Genomic DNA, 18,264 nt, shown 5'->3' with positions numbered 1-18,264 from the left:
GTGCCAGCCGGGCAGGGATAAAAGGGAGACTTGCTTCTCGCCCTGTATTAACTGTGCTGCAAACAGCACTGTGTTAATTAAATGATAGCAGCCTGACAGAACAGATTAGATGCAATCCCACCATTAATTAGTGGTTATTCCTCCCTGCACTGTAAGAGTTCAGTGCAATCACATCAGTGACCTCAGGGCCACACAACCCACTGGGATGGGTGATACTTTTTGTGTTGAGAAGCTGTGTGCCAAGAGCGGCAACACCCCAAACCAGCTTAAAACAGAGGCAACTTGGGATTTTAACCCTGGGAACTTGAAGTTGAAGCTAAACCCCTCAGAGAGCTAAGGTCAAACCTGCTTTTCTCCTTTTTTCTGGTTCCTTATGAGCATAGGTTGTCCTTTTCCCGTTTAATTTGTTTATTTTGCAGGTAAAAACTGCCACAGTACTACAAGGGTGTGTTTGCACAAGGTGCTGAGAGATGCTGACGTGCATTCATAGAGGTCCAACCCCAATGGCACCTGCAGGGAGCAGGACATGGGCCTCTGGGTAGCATGAGCCCATGGAAACAGATGTTTAACATCCTCTGCCTTTCTCAGCTGAACAAAGACAGTATTGCTGACAGCGTTGCTCCCAGAATGCTGTTTGGTGGAATGGCTGACCCACTGCACATCTGGATCATTCCAACACACTACGATCCTGTTACGATTCCCAAGACCTTTGGAGAAATGAATGGGTTGGTGCCATTTGCTCTATTTTTGCAAAGGACTGGCCAGTACGGGAAGGAGATAGGGGAGCATAGGGAACTTGGCTTTCATCCCTCTTCCATGAGGAGGTCTCCTGCAGAGCCCTGGGACCCATGTCTGCCACCACTGCCTGTGGAAAGCCTCCACTGCTCGGTCCCAGGGCTGTATGAGTTTGAAGACTCATTGTAATAGGAATTAGAGATGAAAGAAAGAAACCTGTGAACTTCTTAAGATGGTAGGAGATGGGAGAGAGATCGCCAGCCCACAGCAGCTGAGTTCTCGTCCTGGCAGATACTCTAGTTTGCAACAAATCATGCTTCCCTTCACATACACCAGGTGCACCATTGCTGGGTAAGGCAGCCCTTGGGGAGGCTGTGGGGACCTCCTCCAGGCAAGGGATTAAGCTGTTCAGGCTGAAGTGTTGTTTGTTTGGTGACACCGCTGCCCTGCTTGCTTTATGCTGGCAGCCCAAGAAACTTTCTCTGCGTGTTTTACTTCAGTTAAGAGCGGCATGCGTGGTAGGCGCAAGAGCCAGGCTAAGGGACAGACCTCATGAACACAATGCTCAGAAGGTCAGCTCACATTCACCTACAAGTCTGCATAATCCCACAGAAAATGTAGATGATGTCCTACCCAGGAAAGGAATTAAATTAAACCTGCAGCTTTGCTGAGCTATCTCAGAATTTCAGCAGGAATTATGAATACTGCAAGCTCTTTTGATGCCTTAAAGGTCAAAATATGTTTCTAGACTCACCAAGCAACACCAGCAACAACACACATGAATATCATGAAGACAGCATCTGTCATCGTAAAGATAATTTAGGAACAAAATACAACTTTGAATGGTACAGGTATTTGTAGTTGGATCATTTAAGTCGCTTTGTAAAACCAAACTATTAAGATATGGCAAAGAGATGAAATGAGTAAAGGAAAAAAGTGAAACTTTGTAATCCAAGATCACGAGCACACCTGCTTTGACTTTTGTCTCTCAAGCACATAAAAAAGAAAAGCATCTGTTAGGTCCAGGGGGAAGTTTAACTGTTTTTCCACATGTTGTTACCTTATTGAATGCAACAGGGACCTGACGATGGAGATACATTAAAACTTCTGAGCAGAGACACAGACAATAAAAAGGACTCATCTGACTCTGCTGGGGCTGATCTCGAAACCCAGCATGTGCTAGATTTGAAGAACAAGCAGTAGGACCAGATCTTTTCTTCTTCTCAGCAACATAAAATGAAAGCAGAATAAGTAGTCTGAAGAGTGCTTGAGGCTGTCAATTCCAGTTCAATAAATGCTCCTGCGCGACTGGTGGGTTTAAAGGACTTGGAGACTGAGGAGGTGCCTGACCCACCCTCATAGGAAAGAAAAACAGCAAAGGTTTGAGGCGACCTTTTCAAGGACAAATGTTATCCCACACTTTTTTCCCAGCACAGCAGCAAGGAAATTTCTATACAAGAACACACAACTGCCACAATAAATTAATTCTACAATAGTTATCAAGGTGAAATTTCAGAATTAAAAACAAATGTCAGGAAAAAAAAAGAGTAATAAACACAGAGATTCAGAGCTGCAAGAAGAGAAAACCGGTGTATATTAAGATGAGACTTACCCATCATTTATTGGTTCCCCAGTAGAAGGAATGTTCCAGCTGTGAATGCTGGAGGGATCTCTCACATTCAAAGGGTAAAGGATGCAGGGAAAAACAAGGACAAGACCAAGACAAAACAGCAGCAGAAGAGGGAATAAAGCAGAGAGGATCTGAGGGTTCATTCAGAGGTTGGACAGATTGCACAGAGACAGGAGGAACCACTGATTTGGGTGGTGGTGATTGGCCTGGATTTGGATGGAGCCAGGAAACTGCAGGTGATTTGACTGGGTGGTCTATGATTGCTACGATGCAGGGAGGGACGTGCTGCTCACACTCAACTGCTAATCACAGGCCAAGGAAATCAAAATGAGGAGGGAGCCAAGGCAGAGGAGGCAGAAGGGCTGGAGGAACAGGGCTGAGCAGAGAGGGGTAAAGTTTCTGGCATTGGAGGACACAAAGACACATCTCCAGGCTGGGATGAGATGGTGGAAACAAAGGGGAAAACAAGGAGTATCTCGAAATAGCAGCTGAACTCTTGAAACTCATTAAAGACATGGAGCACCCCCAAGTTTAGCAGGTCAAGAGGGCTGGATAGAGATAAATGTGCTGAACCATGTGCAGAGGTAAGACAAAACTGTGGTCTTTTGGAGCTCAGCAAGAGCACTGTCAGAAGGGGTATTAACATCTGTGATGATGTATGAAGACCAGACTGAGGGAATCTTTGGCTGCTCTCACCCTTTAGAAGGATGACCAGAGAGGTTCTATGGGTGTGATAGGCTGTCCCAAACACCTCCTGAGGTGTCAATTCTGAGGTTACAGGCACAGGTCAGTGCTGGTCCACATTGTGGTACGTATAGGGACATGAAAGGTGCTCTGGGTTTCATAAGTTCCTAGGATCAGAGAAATGTCATGTTTCCACAATAAAATAAAGAGGATTTGGAAGGGTGTGAGAGCAACCATGGGAACTGGTTTAGAAGGAGGCAGTACTGTTTATGAAAGTGGGCAGTCCTGAAACTCTTCATGGGCTTTACCTATCTTACATACTAGAAACTAGAGAGACATTGTGCAGTGAATCAGGGGTTCAGTAGGTTATTCCAACTGGGCCCACGCAAATACGGGCTGGACAGCTTGGATTCAGCTATGAACCCAAACTCTGCCCACATACTGTGATACCAACATTACGTCAGCTTTGGAGCCCTTGCCCTTGTTCGCTATCCTTCTAATCTACCTTGGAAACACGCACAAGCAGCACTGTAAGTTGAGTGCCTTGGCTGACAAGATGCACTGTTCTTTGATTATCATTTTTCCTGCTTTGGCAGGTTAAATCTGACAGCACCTTGCTGATGTGGAAGGGAGCAAGCAGCAACCAGACATAGGGAAACACAAATTTGATAGGTAAAGTTATAAGAGACTGGGCCATATCTCATTGTAAGCACTGTTTAAAAATATGATCCAATGTTTAATGTTAATGGAAATCATCATTCATGCATCGTTGCCATACGAACCTTTCTATTAACATTAAACATACTTTGGTACCAGTAAATGTTATTGGCTGGCAGAGGAAAGTTACAACATGTGTAATTTTGCTCTTTGTTTTCTCTTACCATGTGTAGGTGTCTGGGTGGCACTGTTTAGTATCAGGTGATTATAATTTTGTTCTTGGTCATCTGAAATTCACAGAAAAAAAGAAATCCCTTTAAGAAACAGCTTAGCAAACCCACTGATCTGCAGATGATAATTACAGCTCACAGTATTCACAGGAAATCTCAGCATGATTAAAGAAAGGAGAAGAAACTGCTTAAGGAAGCAGAAGATTCTTTATGTAGTTCACTTAAAATTCCAGATGCAAGAAGAACATCATAATGGGAAGCTGCCCCCCCTTCTGCTGAGCCTGCGATCTAGAGTTATCTGCAAAGGTAAGGAGCACGTCCAGACAGAAACAAACCACAACTGCTGTACCACACCAATAGTGCATTCCTGGGAACTGCTGGAACCTCGCAGCCCCTCCTCTACTGCTCCACCTCCATCCAGTCTGGGAGTTTCAGGACATTAACCCCAACTACCTGAAAGAGAGACTCTTCCTCTGTGACCACAATCACAGCAGCAACATCATGCGTGAGTACAGGGAAGGATCAAAGAAGTGGCCTCATAAATGCAGGAGGTCGAGTCAAACAGCTGCAGGTGGACTGTAGATCTCCCTCCCCTGAGAAGTGATAATCCTGTAAGACCTGGTGCATTCAGTGTTAAATGCACTGTGCTGCAAAGTAGGAGGATGCTCAATGGCAGAAAGACTGCTACCATTGTGCTTAGTAATCACCGTTCGGGTTGGAAAACAACTTTCTCCATTTTTCACTGTAATAAAAGCCATTAGATAAGTGACTGCTGACAAACTTCTATCATCTTTAGTTTCCAGACGAGCCTTCAATAGGGAATGAACTCTTTGTCTGGATCTTTATGACCCTTCATGGAACTGTGGTAAAGCGAGAAGAGATTTCAAGAAATCTTCTGGCATCTCACGTTCTCTCAATGCAGGATGGGCTAGTCTGATGTCCAGTCTGCTGTTCTTAAAACCTTCTCACTGATATTTCACTTTCTCCCCAGTCTGTTTCATCAGGTTTTTCTTACTGCTTTTAAGCCAATTGCTTCTTTCTTTCTACCAGGGACATGGAGAAAACCCTCCTTATTTTTGCAGTAGTTCTTGAAGACAAAGCTGTGACTACATGCTCCCTTAACTTTATTCTTCAAGCTAAACAATGCCGTTTCCTTTATGTTTCCCTATATAACGTGCCTTGCCTTTGATTATTCTCATTCTATCACTCTGTGCTCTCCCCAGTTGATCTAGATTGTTCCTAACTCTGGAATACATCCCGAGACATGTTTCTGAGCAGAGACCTTACCAGTAAAGTGGGGTGGCTGGATTTCTCTGTCATCGACTCCTGCTCACACAAACTGACATGATATATTTCTTTTCGTGGTTCGCGTAAACTTTGTGATCCTTTATGATCTCTTATTGCTTTTCTGAAGAACTGCCACCCGTTCAATTGTTCTTCAACATATACAATGCTTTTTAGTATTCCCGTTTCAGTCCAATATGTAGTGTTTTTCTCCATTTAATCAATTTATTTTCAGTTTATTTCTCCAATTTGTCAAGAACACTTTAAATTCTAATCTCATCCTTTAATAGATTTATGGTCATCCAAGCTTCGTACCATCTGCAAATTTAATAAGCAAATTCTTTTTCCACCAGCAACAAAAATCTAAGCCTGGAAACGTATCACTTTACCTGCAGATATTTACTCACCTTTTATGGTTAACCAGCTATTAGGGAATCTACTTTATAGAAGTTCATTAAGAACATGCTTCTCAAATTAGTATTGTATTACTTCCTCGGAAACTGCTGAAAACCTTATGGAATCACAGAACATCCTGAGTTGAAAGGGACCCACAAGGATCATTGAGTCCAACTCTTTCCCTGCATAGGACAACTCCAGCATTCATACCATGAGTCTGAGGGTGTTGTCTAAATGCTTCTGGAACACTTTTTCTAATTTTTAAGTGGAATTTTCTGTACAACATTTGTGCTCATTGCCTCTTGTCCTGTCTATCATTGGGTAGTACTGGAAAGAGACTGGAAAGAGCCTAAAGAGTTCTTTATTTGCATACACTGATGAGATAACCCTAAGCTGTCTCTTCCTCTGGCTGAAAAGACCCAGCTCTCAGCCTCTCCCATTACAGTAGATGTTTCATTCCCTTAAACATCTCCTTGACCTGTCTCTGGACCCACTGTAGCTGGTCCATGCCTTTCCTATACTGGAGAGCCCTTGACTGGTCCCAGCACCCCAGATGTTTCTCACCAGTGCTGAGCAGAGGGGAAGAATCATCTCCCTTGATCTGCTGGCAACACTCCTCCAAATGCAGTCCAGGATGCTGCTGGCCTTCTCTGCCACAAGGGTGCATTGCTAGCTCATGTTCAACTTGGTATCCATCAAGTATTTTATAGGCTATTTTACCCGCCATTTATTACCTCATTTATAAGTTGTTAGATCTATTTTTGAAAGTTGTAGGCTAGGTAGTGAGTAACGAGCCTGCTTTAATTTTTGATGACCTCTTCTTGACATTTGCAGCTGATAAGTTCATTGAGCATGACTGAATGCTACACAACAGCTTCTGTCCTGAAAGCCTTAGATTATTTCCCCAGGAGGTCTCCATCCTTCCCCACGCTTTGTGTAGAAGCTAGTGGTTCCTACACTGATACCTCTGGGTTTCAGCCCGATGTAGGGCTGCAATCATGCAGGATAGCAAAGGACAGCAAGGACTTCCAGCCTGGCTACAGCAAAGCTAATTCACAAATCAAATCATAGAAAACATCCAAACACTTTATCCTCTTCTCTACTGGTGTTGCTTACACACTACAGAAGCCGACAGATACAAGATTGCACAGAGACAGACTCACGTGTGTGAAATGCAAGTGTTTAAAATGGCAGGAGACATAACTTTAACACATTGATTGTTCCAGAAGGGAAACAACAAAGGTTTCTCTCTCCTGAAAACACAGAGTACTACAACATAGTCACTCTCACAACCTCACTTCTTGGTTGAAATTGTGTCTTCACTGAGGACAATTACACTTGCATGAACTCTTGTCTTCTGATTCGGATCAGCTTTACTTTTTCACCCCAAATACATGCTCCTTCTCCTCCCCTCTCCTTTTCTCCCTTTCCTTCCCTTTCCTCTAAAAAACTCATGTAGTGCTTAAGAAATGGCATCCAAAATAGCCAGCCCCTGAATTATTGGCATTTTCATGTGGGGGAGCTAATCAGGCATCTGAATGCAGCACTGGGCTTCATTTAACACTTCTGTAGCCTATTGTAAACACTTTCTAAGCAATAAAATGCTTTAAAAATGACAGCTGAGCCTTCCTGCACCTCTCCAGGTTTAACAAGATAATGCTGTTAATTGTGAAGCGTCAGTTAGGTGGAAGCATTGTAGCATCTATTGTACAGACAAGGATCTGAGTTCAAAGCTATTTACTAGGAAATTCCATTAGGGAAATAAAGGATTCACAATGCTCTGAATTGCCAGACCATAATGCAAAATTTCTGAGCACAACTGGAGGAGTGATCAGATACAATAACCACCAGAAAGAATGAGAGATTTTACTGGCAGAAGGGAAAACAGTGCTCCCAGCCCCTTTGCAATCCAGGAGAATACACGTGGACAGGCTTTAAGGACTTCAGGGTTCTTTCCAAAGGAAATAGGTTCATACAGTAAGAACAGAAGCAAATGCTGCATCTCATACGATCACATCTATTGTTTATGCGTGAATCCAGTAACGGCTGCTCTGGGAAATGCAACTTTTCACCTGTGCCAGGAAGGCGAGTCTGGGATGGGATGCATTTATGAAAGGACAAGGGAAGATGCTGTTAGGGAGGAGGAGACACTGCAAGGAGAGAGAGAAGCCTGTAGATACTAGGAAACAATAAGAGACAAGTTTCTGCCTGGAGAGACTTGCTGCTGGGCTGAGGTGACCCTTCTGCTGCAGCTACCAACCCATCTAACCACTTCAGAAGCTCTCAGTGTTACTGAGTAGGCTCAACCAGCATTAGCTTACAGTGAAACCAGCCCAAACGTAGACACCGCTGACAGAAGCTTGGCAGCTCCATCACCTGCCCTGATCAAGAAAGCTTGTACAGCAGCCTTGCAAGCCCTGGGGAACGTGGCACAGCTGAATATCCAACACACATAGCACATTCAGCCAGAGCAATCCCCAGTCAGGCTCCTCACCCTGAACCCCACTGCCAGCACCCATGGGCTCTAGCACCCTCCTGCTGCTGGTAGCAGTGATAGCTTGGACCCCGAAAAGGAGGAATCTTCTTCAAGTTCAGCATTTAGGGAAGCGAAAGCTTTTGCAACACACCTGAGTCCTCACTGTCTCTCTTCTCCCTGTTGTTTCCTCACATCTCTCCATGTCTCTCCACGGAGGTGATGCTCGGATGGGCCAGCAGCCCAACATGGCCAGAGCATGCGTCTCCTGCAGGAAACGGTGGTTCCCACTGTGCCTGGAGCCAGGGCTCAGGCAGCTGTGTGAGGGGGGATCAGGTGGTCTCCCATGCTTCCCCAAGAGCCTGTGTTTGAAGATGGAGAGGAAGGATCCCTCTAGTAATTCCTGAAGTTTTGCTGAGAGCGCAGTGCATTTTTGGAAAGGCTGAGTCTAGTGTCAGCTGTGGCATCTAATGATTGATTTCAAGATGCCTAAGCATCTTTTCCACAGAGGAGGATAAAACATGAAGCTATAATTTTCCCAGTGAACACAGAGAATGCTTATGGATCTGCAGGAGGTGAGTGACTGGCGTTGGGGCAACATGAACTCCCTTGGACATCTCTGGGCAATGGACACTACGAGTGTCCAGAGCAGGTCAGGATCTGGCCCTGGGAACCTGAGAGCACCCAAGAGCTTCAAAAGAAGCATGGCTAAGAGCTTGAGGGAGGTGATTCTGCCCCTCTATTCCTCTCTTGTGAGACCTCATCTGGAGTATTATGTCCAGTTCTGGAATCCTCAACAAAAGAAAGAGATGGAGCTGTTGGAACGGGTCCAGAGGAGGCTACAAGGATAATCTGAGGGCTGGAGCACCTTCCATATGAGGACAGGCTGAGAGAGTTGGGGTTGTTCAGCCTGAAGAAGAGAAGGCTCCAAGGAGCTCTTATTGCAACCTTCCAGTACCTGAAGGGGCTACAAGAAAGCTGGGGAGGGCCTGTTCACAAAGGCTTGGAGTGATAAGATGAGGGACAATGGGTATAAACTGGAGAGGGGCATATTTAGACTAGACATAAGGAGGAACTTCTTCACTGTGAGGGTGGGGAGGCCCTGGCTCAGGTTGCCCAGAGCAGTGGTGGCTGCCCCATCCCTGGAGATGTTCAAGGCCACGTTGGATGGGGCTTGGAGTGACCTGATCTAGTGGGAGGTGTCCCTGCCCATGGCAGAGGTTTTGGAACTAGATGACCTCTAAGGTCCCTACCAACCCAAACTATTCTATGATTCTATGATAATGAGCAACTGAAATTAAAGCACTGGGTGAGCTCCAGGATGAGTGCTGGACAGCCCTTCATTCCCTTCTTGGCAGAAGCAGGCCTCCTCATCTGCCAAGGTATCGATCTCAGCACTGAAAGAAGCTCTTCTTCCTGCGGTCAGGACTGACAGCTCTGATTTGCAGCAGAAATCACTAACTAAACTGTCTGCCTCAAGGTGTGAAACCCCACGTAACTGATGAAGAAAGCTTTAAATAGTCCCCAAAAAAGCTCCCTTGTACTTCTTATCCAGCAGATTCTCTTAAGAAACAATCTTTTTGCATAAGGATTTAACTCTTCCTAAGGTATCTGGGTTTAGTCTTCTCTAGGGTACATTTTCTCAGTCTCAGGGATTTCATATGTGTTTATTTTTAATAAAAACTAGATTTATTGTGTTCCATAATGAAAAAAGTAGCAACTGTCAGAATATGAAAAGAAAACACTGTATTTTCCAGCCTGCCTTTCCAAATAATGTTCCTTATAAAAGCTGCAAAGCAAGGATATTTTTAATATATGCCAACTACATTATAGATATATGATATTTCCAACTGCCATGAAATATCTTGCATTAGTTTTACAGTGTTTATTAAAGCCCTGGGAACTGCTCTGAAATCTACAGTTGACAAGGCAAAAGAAACGGACTAAACAGGAGCAATCAGCCTATGAAATACAATTCCTTGCCTTCTGCCCCTCTGGTCTTTCCAGCAACCTCAGCATTTGCTTACCTTCAATCTTATTCCCCAGCTGAGATATGTAGAGAAGGATGTAACAAGCATTTATTTTTGTGATGCCAAGATAACTGTTTGGCACCTGCACTAATGAAGAAAAAACACTTTTCAAGGGCTGATCTTCCAGAGTACTTAAATACGACAAAAGCTTTTAGGATTCAGGAACTTGAAGAAATGCAGACCCCACAGGCAAGGAGAAAAGCAGACCAAAAAGTGATGGTGAGAATCTAAATACTTACAGAATAAAGCTACCCGTTTATCATCTGTCAGCCCCTCACTAGCATTTTCTATCCACAATTTGTCGACCAGAGGGGAACCCCTTGAGCAAACTTCCTTTAACTGCTGCTGTGCTGGTCAGGCAAAGCTGAGCAGGGTGTCTGGGCAAATGGAACAGCCTTTTACCCCTCAGTTTAGATTAGACAGATGGGACAGACAGCTTCTCCCAGTACTAGGGACCACCCCAGAGAACTTGGGAATGGTTTCCTCCTCAGGGAGATCTGCCCAGCCAGCCAAGACTCTGCTGGGCCATATCAAAGGTGATGAGCATGTGAATACTTATCTAATAGATCATTAAATCCCAGCTGTCTTTCATGTACATTAGCCAATAACTAATTATTTATACTTTTAGGCTGTGAATATCCTGCTTGTGGAGTGGTTCTGCATCTGGCAAACGATACCCAAAGAACCTGACCTAAAAAAAAAATTGTAGCAAGGGGCACGCAAGACCACAACCCACAAAATAAGCTACTAGTAAAGTCAGCATGTCAGTCATTAAAAGGGTTGGAAATGCCAGATTAAAGGCTGTCCCCAAACCCTCAATTTGATATTCATTATGTCAGGTTTTTGTTCTACCATTTCAGCCTATTTTTTAACTGTAATCCTGTGAGTCATTCATTGAACAGGATGCTCAGGGAATAAGGCAGCTATTCAAGAGTTATTTTAATCCTCATTAAGCGGTGAATGGCCCTGTTCTTTAGTATCCCACGCCATCCAAATCCTGCACTGATTATGAAACTGTTATTTTCCATGCAGGCTTTCCTCTAGCACTCCTCTAAGCATTACAGCTTCCAGACTCCCATCACAGGTAGGGTGGGGTCTGTCAGCCCCAGATTCCAGCTGAGCCAGAGAGCAATTGTACTTGCAGCTGCAAGGTTTTATTACTTTTGAGGAACAGCTGGGGAACACTCAGGTCCAGTTCCTTCAGATAACACATGGGATTTTTAATAGGATTGTGCAAGCATAAATTAGATGATAATTAATCATCCCACACTTGTGGGGAAAATGATGAAAACAGGCAGAATCTCTTCCCTATGTCCACAGAGTAAGTTGAGGAGGACTGGAAATCCTCCCCCAGCCCAGTTCAACCCCAGGCTCAGTACTCTCCATCCTAATGGTCGAGCCACAGCAGTGAGAGCACACCCTGCCTGACCATGGCTGTGGCAGCTTGCTGCAGCTCAACAATTCTGAACATCATGTTGCATGTGTTTGAAAGTTAAGGAACAAGACACCAAAGTGGCTTTGAACGGCTCTCATTAACCAAGCAGCTTAGCTACCTCCAAGCTTTACCCATGAGACAGATCCTGCTGTTCTGCCCACATCAGCAGAGCCTCCCAGGAGCACCCCAGTACCCTCAGATAGAAGCTCCCCTCCTGACCATCCCATTGCGTGCCCTCCTGAGCAGGATCACTGAGGGCAGCCTAAGCTGTTGCTTGGATGCTCCGTGCTTTGCAGGCAGGAGGCAAGTATTTCTCACCCCTGGAGCTGCTGCAGACTTGCCAGCAGGATTTTCACTGTGGACTTGGCTGCAGGAACTCCCTGGCATTAGCAAGAGAGAATCCTGGTTCAGCTGGACACCAGTCAAGTGCTTACCCTGCCCGCCTCCAGGAGCTGGCATTGGTGCCTCATGCTTCTCACATCTTGGGACTGCTACAAGCCTCCTTCACTGTACACCAGTGACTCCTGTTCAGAGCAACTCTGTCCAGGTAGTGCTCAAGGCAGATATTTTATTTGGAAAATATTCATCAATTAACTAAAAACTGTATGACTGAACATTCCAAAGGAAACTTCAACTCAGTCATCTGCTACTTTTTGATCTCTTGTTTTTACAGTGTAAACAGAAGTCCTTCAAAGTACTTTGGGGAGGGACTGTTCACAAAGGCTTGGAGTGATAAATTGAGGACCAGTGGGTATAAACTGGAGAGGGGCAGATTTAGACTAGACATAAGGAAAAATTTCTTCACTATGAGAGTGGGGAGGCCCTGGCCCAGGTTGCCCAGGGAGGTTGTGGCTGCCCCATCCCTGGAGGTGTTCAAGGCCAGGTTGAATGGGGCTTGGGCAGCCTGGTCCGGTGGGAGGTTTCCCTGCCCATGGCAGGGGGGTTGGAACTGGATGGGCTTTAAGGTCCCAAACCAAACAATTCTATGATTCTATGATACTTATGCATAGTTAAAGGCAGAGTTAATTCTACCCAGAAAAGGAAGGAAATAAGAGAACCATTGCTCTGGTTCAAGTACTTGCTCTACCTGAGCAAGTTCCTGATTGAAAGCTATGATTTTGCTGTTGAGCTTGCTACAAAGTGTTTCTTATCAGTAGGCTTTTCCATGTAAGTGTACACATTTATCCACAGGCAGTATTGTAGGAGCACATGTGCTATATGCACGTAGATGCTGACACATATGTGTATGTACCACCTGGTCCTCATGACAGAAAAGCAGAGCACATGGAGGGACAGGGGTCATTGTTTTAAGACTATAGGAGATGGAGGCTTAAATGAATTGTGAGCAATGATGGAAGAGGTGAATGCACAGGCGCAGGTGGAAAATACTCTGCTGCAACAGGCACTCAAGAGGTTATGCCTGACCACTCCCAAACACCAACACAGCCCACTGAGCTATGCCAGAAAACAGGAGAAAATAATCCTTCTGCCTAAACATCCAAGTAAAAATGGGTAGCATGAGGACTATCTTGTACAATAGGGCGTCAAGTTCACCCACAAAACCATGTCTCCTCTGTTGAAAGCTTGCACAAACTCAGACGCTCGTTCACAGAGGGGTATCTTCCTCCCACACAAACCTTACATCCAGTGATGGAAGAAATACGATGGAAACTGTGCCCACTCACAGACTCCCTGCACACAGGCGTGTTTCTCCTTCACAGTGCATTGATGTAGACATTCACTGACTCTCAAAAACATTGAAGTGCCAAACTGCAGGAGCAAGCTGTCTGGAAGAGCTTGGTATGATGAAAAGACAGCTCTTGGTTTTGAGCAACTACAGCTAAAAAGTCCACCTACAGAATAACAAAACCACCAGAAGAATATATGCTAGTATTGGCTAAAATATTATAGTAAAAAACAGCAACGCCACGGTGAAGAAAAAGGTTACACAAAGGTCTCTCTCCAAGGAAACTGATACCTTTTGAAGCATGTTTGGAAAGTCTGTTTTCTTGATGAAGAAATGTTTTTTTCCTCCATGTAGACAACAGAGAATGAGGTCTATCAAAAAAAGCAGCTTTTTCCATTACCAACGGAGCCTTCTGAGAACAACCAGGGGTGGCTCTGGAAAAGCAACCTATCCTGCATGGGAATTTCTCAACGGCAATGCCTCTGCTTTTAGAGAGCAATAACCACAATGATTCCCACCCCTGCAAATGGGAATGTTTGAACATTAAGGGTGGTGAAACCCTGGCCCAGGTTGCCTAGAGAGGTGGTGGATGCTTTATCCCTGGGAACACTCAAGGCCAAGCTGGATGGGGCTCTGAGCAACCCGATTGAGTCGAAGATGTCCCTGCTCACTGCAGGAGGGTTGGAATGGATGGTCTTCATGGTCCCTTCCAACCCAACCCATTCTATGATTCTATGAACTCATTTTTGACCTGGAGTTTAAAATCTCTTTATAGCATTTCATATTTTATTTGCTCTGGTTTTCTTTGGTTTTAATTTACTTAGCGCTGCCCTCCCTCGCATGTTCCAGCATGAATCAGGAAAAAGAAGTGGTGAAATGAATAGAAGAAATCCAGATGAAAACTACTTGCTTTCTGAGAGAGAAAGCTCCGCATGACTGGTGGCAAACCCCACAGGACAAACTTAGCTGGTGTTGACAGTCAGTGGCTGGAATCCCCTCTGTGTTTGAGAACTTCATGCTGACTTTCCAAACACAAAGTAATTAGATAAATACGGACTGGTTTTCTCAAAAATCAAACAGCTGAGTAGGCTGCATGACTAACGTTAGACAGTGATGCACAAGCAGCATCTGGAGGAGCAGTCCTGGATGCTAACCTTTGGAAACACATTGAAAATGCGCAGATTACAGGGAACACATATGGTCAGAATAGAATAAAATGTGTCCTTTAAAGGGCATTTCTGAAGATGAAGTTGATTTTAGAAGATATAAATAGTGTGGATTTCTAAAGCAGGATTAGTTAAATACAATCTTTGGTGGAACCCAGCCAAGTATTGCACATTCAGAGGGGAGAGATAATTATGCTAATACCTTGGGAAGAAGCATATGGTTGGTTTTAACCCCATGGTATTGGCAGGAAGGAGAAGGAAATGTAACACAAAGTCCATCCCGTTGTTTTTCCTCTTTTGTGAAGTATAAAGAGAAACAAAAAGTGAGGATGAGATCGCCACAGGAAAGGCTCTCCAGTGAGTTCTGTGGGGCTAAACTGCGTTTCCACTTCAAGAGCATAAGTCAGAGACTCTGTTCACTGCTGTCCCTTACGAAACAGCCAGGGGTACCTGCCTGTCCCATCTACTCTCTCTTTATGCTGAGAAGACACAGGACTTCACAGACAGCTACAAGCAAAAGCCTTCTTGCTTGTTACACTCCAAACATGATTCAGAGGAAAAAGAAAAGGTCTTATTAGATTCCCATGAAACCAAATGGCTCAGAACAGGTGCTTCTCCTGTCACCCAGGGCAGTACAAGAGGATGCTCAGAGACCACAGAGAGGAGGGTGGGCAGCCACCTTCCATGAAGCAAACCAGAGTCTAGGGGGGCTTTTCAAGCCTCTGTTCTGGCTTGGGATTGATAAATGTATCACCTTAGAACCAACAGGATGATCAAGATAAGCAGACTCTTAACTGTCAGCTGATTTTAGCTCATGCTGAAGGCACTCACTCGATCTGCCAGCAGGACACAGCTGGCCTCAAGGTGTCTGGGTAGAGAAACAGGGGCTTTCTCTTTATTACACAGAGCTCTGCTAGGGGCCAGCAACAAGAACCCCCGTGCCACAATTGTTAGTAGCTTATTTCATCCCTTTGCTTATTTCTGTCATTTTCTATTCCTAGATGCAGACCTTGTTTGCATGCTTTTTAACTGCTAAACATGGCTTTGGGCCAGTACTTTATAGACAATTAAGATCTAGATACAACCTAACACTGATCATATTCTTAACTTTAAGCATATAAGTGAAGTCACTAGCACTAAACAAGTGCTTAAAATGAACCATGAGCAAAAGTGCTTTATTAAGGCAAAAAGAAAGTGGCACTATTTTAAGAAAGACCTAAAAGCTCTATTTAAATCCATCCCTAAACCAAGCAGCAGTTAAGCAGATGGTTAACTTCAAGCATCTGCTTAAGTCTAAGCGAAGTCACATTAAGCAGTGGATGTAAAAATGGCTCTTCTGTAGAAATATCTGTATACGACAGTGTCAAAATCTAGCTTTTTACTATTAATTACCTTTTGTGTCCTTTCGGTGTTTCATTCCATCAGAGTTGATGTGGGAGAAGGTGACTCATTCTCTTTGAAGGAGCTGAGGACAGATGTGCTAAGTGACCAGCAGCAGTACTTTGATCCTCATATGAAACACAGATCCTTGCTTATTTTATGCACACTTATTATTGCAATTTTTTAAAAAATAAATATTTAATGAAAAAGCCCTTCTCCGTATGTTGCAATAAGAAATTTTCTGCTTGGTCAATTCAAAAACAGCTGAACTGGCAAACTCTTATTTTTTAAAGAATATTCTTTATATATGTTTGTAAGTCTCAGAGCAACTTAGATGTCAGAGAAATGGGATTACTCTTAATGTGGGGGCGGGGAAGTAATTTTAAATGAGAAAACTTGGATGTGCTTAGCAGAACTTTCTTTTTTGGAAAACAGGGTGGAGGTCTGAGTGGTATGGTTTAGTGATTGATAGGAATGGTTGGACTCAATGATCCAGTGGGTTCTTTCCAACCTAGTGATTCTATGATTCTATGGTTCAAGCAAGAGCTGAGTACCATCTCCCTCTATGTCTGGTATCAGCCTTACACAGACTTTAAAGTGCAGCTGGTCCAGGAAACCTGCCTTAATTTCAGTGTACCAAATTACCTGGCACGTTGAATGGTCACTAAATACTTAAACTGTCTACACTGACAATGAGTGACAGTATTTATCGTATATTTAGGTTGGCTCAAACGGGTCTTATTTTGGGAAAACCTATGACAACTACTGATGTAGCAGCTTTAAAATGAGCGCTGAGAGTTGTGGTATCTTGGTACCTCTTTCTGTAAAAATTGAGAATCAGTGAAACAACTGCTTGTGTGTCCAAGCATTCCAGCGTTATAGAACCATGGAATGTTTTGGGTTGGAAGGGCCCTCAAGGCTCACCCAGCTCCACCCCCTGCCATGGACAGGGACACGTCCCAGGTTGCTCCAAGCCCCATCCAACCTGGCCTTGAACACCTCCAGGGATGGAGCAGCCACCACTGCTCAGAGCAACCTGGGCCAGGGCCTCCCCACCCTCACATTTCTTCCCAAGATCTCATCTCAATCTCCCCTCTTTCAGCTCAAAAACATTCCCCCTCATCCTGTTAGCAGAAGTGTAGCATTTTATCATAAATCTTTAAAGCCCCATTTTTTAAAATCATTTGATTAGGCAGGATTTTCATCTGTCTTTTCATTAGAGGGAGATCACTGCCTCCTTTCTTGTAAAGAAGAGGCAGCACTTTGCACCTTGAAGGCCCTGAAGGCAAAAGGCAAACAAAAGACGTCCATGTGTATTTATTTTGAACCTGTGCTTTTAAATTCAACCTCAGATTTGTTTTCAGATCTCATCTGTGGTTTCTTTAACATGTGTGATTGGCAATGCTGAAACTCCCCTGATAATTTATGCAATATTTACTAGCTTTCTGTATTGAAACCTGGCAATACGGCAAAGTATAATATTTATAGCAGGATGAACTGCTCTCCTGTAGGTAAAGCAATATCTATTTGTTTACCTACTCACTGCCTTCCATGGGAATACTTATGTTAGCAAATTGATGCTCAGCTATGCTAGCTGCAATGTAGCATTCTTATTGGGTTCTCTATTTTATCTCTGCACCAAGCTCAACAGGGCCAAGCAAAGCACTTCTGTGATCATAATAATTGGATGTAAGTGAGTGATGCTACTGAAGGAGGTGGTCTTGCTCCCTAATCAGCCGTCAGCCATGACTCTCCTGTCTCTCTCGTGCCTGTGTTAGTTATACATGATCTTGCAGAAAATTATCTCTAGTAATTTTTTTTTTAGTTGGTTGGTTTTTTTTCTCATCCAGGTTAGTTTTCAGCCAGATCATTTTCCCAATCCCACTTTCTGTACAAAGGTGGGAGACAGGATGAGCAGATGGAGATGGAAGTGAGGATGCAGCTGCCCCTTTCAGAGGTGAATGGTGCTTGCATTCAATTGAAGGGATTGGGGTGATAAGCTGAGTGACTTCAGGAACTCTGGTCCACATATGAAGCTGCTACAGGAACAAATCTTCCATAAGCACATGGCCTGTATCTTCAGAGTAAAGATTACAACTACATTTCAAGAAGAAAAATGATGTTTGTCCAAGCCAAACAGTTCTCTCAAGCCTTACAACCGTATTCTCTGAAAGTCTGCAAACCCCTTTAGTTTAATAAACCCTCAAGGATCACCCTGTATCTGGAGGAAAATCCAAGCCCAGCTGGAACAAAGCATTTCAGATGAAGCAAAGGATTCTAACTGCATCCTTGAAGATGGCAAGTAGTCCCGTCTACAGCCTGTGAGTCAAATATCCCCAATACAGCTTCCCTAACAACTATATTGGTTATTGCAAGGGCTGTCCCTAGAGAGGGAAACAGTAAAGATAGGAAACAGAAAACAAAGCAATGTGAACTACAGATGAAGGCAAGCAAGGTGTGCTGGGATGGTAGGACTT

General features: G+C 44.1%; 1 protein-coding gene across 3 annotated transcripts in view; it reads right to left on the bottom strand.

The window, feature by feature from the left end:
• The window catches only part of SHISA6 (shisa family member 6), a 235,856-nt gene that overhangs the window by 19,307 nt on the left and 198,285 nt on the right, over positions 1-18,264 (bottom strand). For 2 of the 3 annotated variants that reach the window (XM_069872335.1, XM_069872334.1), the window contains exon 4: positions 3,931-3,993. The exons of the other annotated variant lie outside the window; for it this stretch is intronic. In XM_069872335.1, the coding sequence (XP_069728436.1) occupies positions 3,931-3,993 (63 nt within the window). The remainder of the gene's footprint in view (positions 1-3,930; positions 3,994-18,264) is intronic. 3 annotated transcript variants of the gene reach the window in all.

Source organism: Phaenicophaeus curvirostris, chromosome 19 (assembly GCF_032191515.1).
Source record: "Phaenicophaeus curvirostris isolate KB17595 chromosome 19, BPBGC_Pcur_1.0, whole genome shotgun sequence".
NCBI lineage: Eukaryota > Metazoa > Chordata > Aves > Cuculiformes > Cuculidae > Phaenicophaeus > Phaenicophaeus curvirostris.
The sequence above is the reverse complement of the archived record's forward strand: the minus strand, read 5'-3'. Positions and strand labels throughout refer to the sequence as shown.